This window comes from Fulmarus glacialis, unplaced genomic scaffold (assembly GCF_000690835.1).
Source record: "Fulmarus glacialis isolate BGI_N327 unplaced genomic scaffold, ASM69083v1 scaffold27619, whole genome shotgun sequence".
Classification (NCBI taxonomy): Eukaryota; Metazoa; Chordata; class Aves; order Procellariiformes; family Procellariidae; genus Fulmarus; species Fulmarus glacialis.
This window is the reverse complement of record NW_009234321.1, coordinates 57,994-67,874: the sequence shown is the minus strand read 5'-3', so window position 1 is coordinate 67,874 and position 9,881 is coordinate 57,994. Positions and strand designations below refer to the sequence as shown.

Below are 9,881 nucleotides of genomic sequence, written 5' to 3'. Positions count from 1 at the left end.
TCCCTCAAGTCATTTAGTTTCTAACTTACCTGGTGATTTGCGGAACACAGCAATCACATCTTATTTTTTATTTTTTGTGACTGTACAAATGCTTGAAACGGTGCACATTGAGTTTGTTTAAAACAAACCAAACATCTGGGCCCACGGAAACACACAATAGCCCCAGATGAAAATAAAAGCATCTCTTTTTGCATCCCTTCTTCCCTTTCTCCACGCAAACACCACTAGAACCTTCACCAGGATCTACATGATGCTTTAAAACTCTTATGAATTCTACCTTTACATACTGCCTTACACCAGCATACACAGCAAGGAAAGCCAAACTTGCCAGAGGAAGATACACCTTGTCCTGTCTCCCGTGAGCCTGGGCCCTGCCATGGGGCTGTGAACTATGTGAGTATAAGCAATGTTACCACGATCACATTTCACAGCTGCTCATTGCAGCTGCAGTTTCTATCTATTGTACTGCAAAGTTTTTCTACAGAGCATGAAACCACAAAAACTACAGCAGAGTTATCCTGCTGGCATCCCTCTCCAATTCTTGATGCCAGTATACCAAAAACTTCCCCTTCCAACATCCTGATTCTGAAATTTTCTTTTAAGCATACCTAGGTTTTGGCTATTAATAATAATACTTGGCATATATAAGGATGGATCTCCAAGCAATTAATCTGAACAGGAACAGGAAGGATATGAGCTCCCACACAGTAACTCCAGATAAAGCACATTCACTAATTCTATACAGAATGACCAACTGACTGAGACATACCCCACAGCTACTAAATAAGGAGTATTTTTGTTGCTATGAGGATGCAAGATCAGGCCTCGTCAATAACTTGTCAGCAAAATGTTCCCTCCTTCAATGAAATGAGCATATTTAAATAAGCAGACACTCATAATGAGCTTATATTCTGATCTTTTAAACTACTGAAAGCTGCGCAAGACAATTGTCTCTGAACAGACAGCAGAACTTATATTTATCTTCATGTCATATCAGTTGTGCTTATCCTGTGAAGGGGTGCATTTTCTTTCTTAGATGTCTTGGAAACTTATTCCAAGAGAAGCTAAAGAATGACAAAGCCATTTATCTGTAAGAAGGTAAAACCATCAAAAATATAAAACCATTTGGAATGAATGGCTTGACTACATATCTCAAACACTGAGGTATGTTTCATGGATGCAAATGCCTGCATTTTAATAAAAAAATCACGTCAGCAACGTCATCACCCATGCAGCTAAAATGAAATGATAAGTGCGAAAAAACTTAAAACCCCACAATAATAAATAGTGGCAAGAGAATTCAACAGTGCAATAAAATCTTCTTCCTCTTGGGTCAACAACAGGAACACATTTTTATACCATAAATCCTTATAAGCAAATAGTCAAATAAAATCTTAAAGCATTTGGACAGTTAAAGCACACACATTGATGTGTGTGTTCTCCCTTAAAAGCACAACTTCTAAGCATCCTCTTGTCTAAAAATTAGTAAACAGCAGGGGTATGAATTTAAGGTGATGGGGATCTCCTCTCAGAGCAGAGATAACAACACACTTGAATTCCTGAAATAAAAACTTTCTTCTACATGTAATCTCACTAACTTATTACTTTGTCTTTAGGTAAGGAAATGAACTAAACATATCCTTTTGGGTTGGTTTTTTTTGTTGTGGTTTTTTTTTTTTTTTACTAACTGTTCCCAAGTCCTGCCTCCTTGTCTCAACATTAGCTTACTATAGACAGAAAGGGGATGCTTTTTCAGTAAACAATGATCTACCCTGTAAAGACAGAAATGTGGCTAAAAGCTTGGCTGAGCTTACAAAGCCACATCGCATCAGGGGCAAACACCTACAATGAGCCCCAAAGGATGCCAAACCCTGCAGGAACCAACACAACTCTCATGTCAGAGGAAGTGGGAAGCCACAGTGTCACTGCTTAACGCTCGTAACAACAGCACCTTGTGCAGATTTACTGGATAAGCACAAGTCGTCATTCTGCGATAGGGGAAAAAAAAAAAAAAGAAACAAAGCCGAATAATATTTCTTCAGTACAGCATCCAACAATGAAAGTATATTGCAAAAATTGGTTCCAAAGTTGGGCCTGGAGAGTATTTGTGGTAGCTTTATCATCACACATATTACTATGTTTGTGTGAGCTTTGAACTGCAGTAAATATCCATGAGTTTTCAGTAAAACTAGAATATCTCATGTTAGTAGAATATTCTGTAGCTCATTTTATCATTTTTTTCATAAATATAACATGCAAAATTGTTTAGTGATCTGAGAAAATATTTTTTTTTCTGCACTTTGCCTCTTAATTAAATCCGGACAAAATGTCAGAAGTTATAACATTGTTACACAATAAAAATAATCTTTAAAATAATCAGTTCAGGACAACCAGAGAGTTCTAATATTTATAATTACTTCATCTCAATCTCAGCTTTTTAAATCTGTTTACATTTAGCTTCTAAAAAGACTAGCTTTGAACAAAAAACCCAAAACAAAACCAAAAAACAAACCCACAATTTTTCAATGCAATAGTTTTGGTGCAAAAACCTACTGATATCAACTTTTGCTTATTAAAAAAAAATCTTAATTGAAATGTTGAAATTGCTCCCCAGCACGCTTTGGCTGCCATTATGGATAAGCCATGTGAAGATTGAAGATTAAAGGCCTGACTGTGTAAACGCTGCTACATGTTCAGTCTTAAACATAAACATGTTGACTCTGCGGTTTTCTCAGTTGGGCTTGTGTTGAAAAGTATAAGAGAGAGAGGACAGAACCAGATATCTGGCGAAGATCAACTTCATCATACATCTATGATTATTCTGATTTTCAAATACATATTCACTTTATTTACTATAGAGAGGCAAAAAGTAAAGAAAACATGAGGAATTTGGAAGACACAGAAGCTTGTATGAGAAGGGTCTGCTACCTTCAAAGGCATGCACAGCTAAAGGTGAGATCTCTATATTCTTTTTACTAAAAAAAGAAATATGTGGAAATTGTTTTGCTGATATTTTCTCTTTTAAACTCCCCTGAGAATATGGGTAATAAATAACTGACAATAATAGATTGCACACTGTCACTCGGAAGCCATTTTCTCTCTGGAGGATTGATTTTTAATAACAACATAGATGACGTGGCAAAAGTTGTAGCTGATACTAGAGTTTTGTGGGCCATAATAAATCAAATCAATCTGGACGCTTCCAAATGCATGGAGCAGCGGCAAAGATTCCCATTTAGGCTTCCTTACACTCGTGCGGCTCTCTGCAAGACAGGAAGGGCTTCTCCCTTGAAGGAGGAAGATATTTTTCCAATTTGATTATCAGATCATTTCAAAAAGCCAAAAGATAACAGTTGTTATTAAAATATTGCCCTTTGTCTCTGTCCATACGTGGCCTGCAAGAACAGAAGTGAAAAGACAAATAGAGTGAGGCATGGTATATCTACACTGTAATTCAGGGTATAGAGTCCCAAACAAGCTTTAATCAAGCTAGTTTGCATGTCAGAAGCAGGCCAGAAGACAGCTCCATATGGAATAATTTATTTGGCCATGAAACAGAATATATTCATCTGTGGCTGAATTTCAGGACTCATGTAACAGCTCAAATGTGACCATCCTAGTGCGCTAGAAATCAGAGTCCCACGCCAAACTTGAAACAACAATTCCAAATCACGTATCTTTCTTGCTTTTAATAATGAAAACTGGGAATCTAAAGCTGTCTTGTAAGTTAGGTGGTTGAAACCTAAATTTCTATTTTACCACTCAAACCACAGTGAAAGAGCTCGGCCAAACAGCACTGCCTTATTGCTTCCACAGTTGCAGTACTGCCCATGTCGACACCGTAATTCCACGCTTACGGAGTCAGTGCACAGCAACCATTGCTCTTTAATTCCCAGAAGCTTCTGCATGTGAATGACATCTGACTTTTAAAAAAACCCAGAAAATACTAATTTGAAGTTTCAAAGCACTCAGGACATATTCTTCAACTCCTCTGTCCTGACCTTTTACTGTTCAAAGCCTTCTCCTTCAGCACACTGAATAATCTCATCACAGAGGAGCCATTTAATTAACTTGCTTTCAGTTTACTGTGCAAGTAATGATGACCCACTTGTGTTGCGGGGCGGTGGGGAGGAAGGTGGCTCCTCCACCTTGTCCTGACAGCTGCACACAGGGTCATGTGTCCACGGAAATAACTGAGCAAACCCAACTCGGGGTTTGTTTCTGATGGGGCAGATGGGGAGTGACAGACAGTAAATACGAGGCTGAAGCAGGAATCAGTCTAGCAAGTGTCTAAGAAAAGCTTGGGGGGGGCTGCTTGCTGGAATGAACAGGCCCACAGCCCACGCTCCAAGACGATATAAAGAAGATGACTTTCAGATGAGATTATAAACAAATTGTTCAATCCAGAAAGCTGCTGAAAGCAGCTACACTGGAAAGAAAGAGTGCAGAAAAGGATCTCCAAAGAAAGAAACCACACATGGACATCTCTGAGTGTGCCACCAGCCAACCTGAGGTGAAATTTCATTCACAACTTAAAGACATTTGAGATGGGCATCTCAGCATTACTGGTGCCCAACCACTGGCTTGACTTACTCATTGTTTTAGTGTGGGGACTTCTAACTTACTTCCTTCAGATTGCATTCTTTTATGTAAAAAGCTGCCTGAGAAATCTAAATTAATAGAAAGTATTCTAAAAGTGCACAAGTGTTCACTAAAGACACTCTTGCTGAAGCATCCAATGGAAACTTACATTCTAAAGTATGATCAAATTTTTACAGACAAAGAGAAAAGTCCTTTCCTGTGGGGCACCCAAACATTTTTCAAGTAGAAGAGACAAACAGACTCTATGCAGTCTCTTGGGAGGCCTATTTTCATGATAGTTCTTGTCCCTGAACTATCAGCGAAAAGTCATTCATCCTGCAAATATGTAATTGCTTCTTTTCAAAGTTTAGCATTCACCTGCTCTAGTCATTACCAGACATATTGCACCTAAGTACAAGTACATTGAAGCTAATTGTCTGAAAATATTTATGACTACTGAATCAAGTGAAAGCCATCTGCTCATTAAAAACCTCCCTGCCATCAACAGCATTCTAATAAGCTGCAACTCAGCTGCATCGACTAAGTGGTACTTACAGCACTCGAAGAGACCTGAGCCCATTGAACGCGTGGACTGGAATGCACCGAAGTCTATTGTAGCTCAAGATGCTGGGAAAATGAGAGAACAGAGTTACAACATTGTATTTTCTTTGATAATTTCACCACTAATTCAACCACAAAGAAGCATGGAAAGCCACATGCTTAAGTAACAAGATATATACTAACTCTTCAATACCTAAGATGGTGTCTGAAAAGCAATTAAAACTGTTGTCAAAACTTTGGACTACTTACAGTGTTGATAACTGAGTCATGTTGCTGAAGGTGTAATTGGCCAACACGCTTATGCTGTTGTTGCTCAAATCGCTGAAGAAACACACAGAGAAAATATCATTTATATGTATGAATTGAGAAATGTCGTCTTTGAAGATTACATAATATCTGCACAGCAAAACGCTTGAAGCAAATGAAAGGTCACATATTATCAATTGATACAATATTTTCTAAGCACCTTTGAATAAGCTCTAAAAGCAAAGCACACCAGACTCCCCTAAAAAGCTTCAGACTGAGAAATATTAAGGCATATTTCCAGCATATAACATTCAAAAAAAAGAAAATCAGTGAATACAAGCAAAATTTTTGAAGAAGGATAAATTAATAGATGATACAAACGCGGGTGAATATTTACTGTACCAACTTGCTTTGCAATTTATTGCATTATTTCCATATGTTCTTCACGTTGACAGCTACTAGAACAAAATTTCATTTTTCATTTAAAAAAAGGTCTTTTAGGCTCAAACAGAACATTTTGTTTTGTTGTTGCTCTCCCTTGAAAAACAAAATTAGAGATGTTTCCAAATAAAATACTGTTTTAAAACAGAGGATTCCAGTTTTCCCCTCCATGTTGTTTTTGTCTGAGGTTGTTCTGCCCATTTGACTTGAGGATCTACAGCTGATTCAAAGAGCATTTGAAAATTTCTCATAAATAGTTCAGCCAAGAAATTTCACTCCTGTGTATTTCAGGGAGCAATTTACTGAAAAAAGTCTAGTTGTGTCTCTATCTGTATGACTGTTCGTAGCAGAAACAGCTATGCAAATTTTCATTGCCTTAACATTATAAATACTGCCTCACCTAGAACAAATCAATGCCGTCTCCTCTGTTAATGACCTTTACAGCTTTGTACAGATAAATCTGCCAAGTGAAACTGTAGCAGCCTGCACGAGAGCTTAGTCCTCTCGCAGAGGCTGGAAGCTCCTGCAGAGGAAGGGTCTCTGGTGCTCTCAGTCACCTCACTCTGTCTCCACTCTTTATGAACACTTATTGGCAGCAGTGGCCACTGTGAAATTCTCTCCAAACGCAAATTACAGAAGGTTTTTGGGTTTTGTGGGGTTTTTTTTCCCCTCAAATACTAATTATTTATGTTCCACCTCCAACATAGTGCAGAAAGAGTCATGTAATTTTCTTGACATTGAAACCACGTGTTTCTTACATCAGTGTCAGGTGTCTGAAGGTAGAGAGCCCCTTCGGCACAGCAGTCAGATGGTTTCCTTCCAGATATCTGAAAAAAGTCAGATTTGACAATTACACAAACATGTTAACAAGAACTCCTGTCACTCAACCTGCACCACGAATGAGGAAAATATAAAGTCAGTCACTAAGGAAATTATCTTTGATACGTTGCTTTGAAACGATAACAGTGACTTATCCGACATGCAAAGCATGACAGTATTGATTTTTTATTATTTATTGATTTTTTTTTTTTTTTTTAAGACTTGGAAGCGAATAAAGAATCTCTGGCCTACAGCAAACAGAAATGACCATTTGGTTCTTCTATGACAGCAACTGAATAAGGGGAGAAAAATTGTATGGCTTGTGCCCTGAACTTAAAGTTACCTTTAACAAGTTTCTATAAGAACACTGAGTGCTCACTGACCCTGTTAGGAAAGTTTTTGTCTTGCATGTAAGTTCCCTGTACAGCCAGAACTGGAAGAGGAGCTGCACTGCCAGGTCTCTGTGTTGCAAAAAATCTCACTTATTCCAGTGTCAACACAGCCATCCTTTTGATGCCACATCCATTACAGCAATTCCTACTATGGCATATACACCCTCCTCACCTTTCCTTTTCAAAGTATGCTGGTACAGAGGAAAACTTGGTACAAACTGAAGACCAAAGACCAAGTTCTCTTTGAATACATGCTCCTCCTACAAGCACTAAGTGTATTTAATAAAATAGCTTGTGTTTCCAGGGAGGAAGTTGTTTAAGACACCACTGAATGTGTCTCTATTCAGACACATGCACAGTAAGCTAAAGCCTTTTGGGATAATCCTATGTCCTCATTTTCCTGGAATATAGTGCCTGTATTTTGCAGTTTTTCTCCACTGAAGAAACGCGAACATTCAGTAACCAAGGGAAAAATCCTGAACAAATATAATAGTTTCCAAAAGTTTGTCCAGAAGAGAGCATGGGAACTCAAGACTCCACAGCTGACCTGTGGAGCAATGGGATGTGGGGCTTTTCCCGTTTATTACAAAATAATAGAGACAGAGCTGGATTTCCTTTCCTTAACCTTGGCTTTTGGGTGACACTGCATCCCTGTAAGATACGAAGGTAGTAAGGCTCCAATGGAAATTGGCCACTGTGGTGCCATGACACTGTCAAGGTGATGCTCCAGACGTCTGCCAGAAGCCATATCTACCTGGGAAACAAATCCAACCTTCTCAAAAAGTACTGTGTAGGAGGAAGGCATTTCTCCCTCCACAGGTGAGGATAAAAGATGAAATGATATCTCCCGTCCTTACAAGATACTTTGGGGCTTTTTCCTAAGGTAGACATGGGGCAATGCGATTGACAAGGTATGTTTTGAAAGATAATCAAGCGTGGCCAGGAAACACAGCCCACAGACACCAGAACACTTAACGTGCTGCCTCTACTGCTGAAAATATAATCTGATAAACATGTTAAGAATTTTTATCCCACACATACAATTTCCTTTTCTTTGGCAGCAGACCTCCTTATTCTGCATTTACTATAGCAAACAACAATAATAATAGATTATTACTGTGCTATATGTTCCCTCTCTACATTAACTGTAACAACACAGAGATATTTGTGTAAACTAAATCCAAGAAAATTTTCCCACAAACTTTATTTTTACATCATTTAAAAATAAAATCTATAAACACTAACAGAATTTCTTACATAATACATTTTATAACTGTCACATCTTATTCCCCCCCCACCCCTTCTATTTCAGCATGATGCCCTCTCACTATTTTCTGCTGCTTCAGCTCTCTTTTCAACTAAACTACTCCAACTAAACTACCCCAGCCTCACGGTTATCCATTCTGTCTGTGCACAGGACCCCATCAAGCCAGAGTTACTACCAGAGCATGCGGTGGAGCTGACCCCGCTCCTGCGAGGATTAGGCTGGACAAGCAGCACTACAAACTTTTGAATTTTTAACCAAAAGCAAAAACCTTCCTTAATGAAAAAAACTATTGAACAAATTAATCTCTCCATTCACAAAGATCACAAGCATTGAGTGACGGTGTTGTACAGTAAACAGCCCTTGCAAAGTAGTGACAGCTGCTCTGCTGACGCAGATTATCACAAACCAGAGTATGGGTTCGTTATGCCACATTTACACTTCCCCTGGATATTCATGTTCAGCAAGTGTAAAGTCACTTGCTTCATTTTGACTAAATTTGGTATAAATTATTTTGAAAATGGAGTTCCTTGGTCAATTCACACCATAAATCCTTACGTAGAAGATCCTCAGAATTCAACCACATATGTTACTATTTAAACAGGGCAAATCATGTCTCATTTCCCCTGTCATGGTCTGCTATGGATGCAGCAAGCTGCTGGGAGTCTGTGCCTTCTCTTTCACCCAAGAAAGTCGCAAATCTTAAACCCATGCATGAGGGTAGGCTAGGGTTCCAGTCTTTATTCCAAATATAAAAACCAAAGGATTTCCAAGGGAAATCAAAAGCAGGTAATGTATTATGTATTTGGAAGCTATATATGATTTTCCTTTAGGAAAGGAGACTCAATTCTTGTAATGTGTTGAAATATTCAGAAATACATTTTCAGGATATTCTCTTGTTGATCGCAATATGAAACAGCCTGCAATTTGAACAAACTGATGATGGCTAGCCAAGGCTTCCCCGCCCCCCCCACCCCGTTTTGCTTTCTGGTGCAATCGAAAGTTGAGGATGCACATTTTAATCCAGTGCTTCATTATTCAGACTAACATAGACATGCAGACCCCTGGGGTAAAACTCCTACAGAAGATCTGCTTTGAATAGCTTTGGATTTGTACTGCAAGCAATTTGATGGTTATATAAATGTGCTAGCAGAAAGCTGCAATACTTATACCAGTGGTATAATTTCTGAACAAACACAATTTTACACTGAAAAATTACTGATTATATACTTTTCATGCATGCATAAGAACAATTCACCAGTTAAACCTTTCACCACATTATATGAAGAATGGCAATATTTTCTAAGCAAAAGGCATTCATTTTGAAAGCACATTTAAGTGCAATGAATCTGAACTAACCAGAGTTTTTAGGGCATAAGAGCATGCCAAGAATCAGGAGGATCTGAGATGCAACATTTGAAGAAACCAATTGCTGCAGGTGAACTGTTGCCCGCCGCGGGCCAGGCCTCTGTCAGAGCAGGGAGGGGATGCAGGGGCAGCAGCTCTGCACCTTGCTGGGCTGAAAATGATGTACGGGGGCTGCAAGAGGACTGGAAGCTGGACATAGTGAATAACAC

At 38.8% G+C, this 9,881-nt stretch overlaps 1 protein-coding gene across 1 annotated transcript in view; it reads right to left on the bottom strand.

Annotated features, from left to right (window-relative positions):
• The window catches only part of LOC104082481 (slit homolog 3 protein-like), a gene marked incomplete at both ends in the record, with an annotated part of 75,625 nt that overhangs the window by 10,546 nt on the left and 55,198 nt on the right, over positions 1–9,881 (bottom strand). Inside the window, 3 exons of the mRNA XM_009585621.1 lie at positions 5,137–5,208; positions 5,392–5,463; positions 6,588–6,656. Of these exons, the coding sequence (XP_009583916.1) occupies positions 5,137–5,208; positions 5,392–5,463; positions 6,588–6,656 (213 nt within the window). The remainder of the gene's footprint in view (positions 1–5,136; positions 5,209–5,391; positions 5,464–6,587; positions 6,657–9,881) is intronic.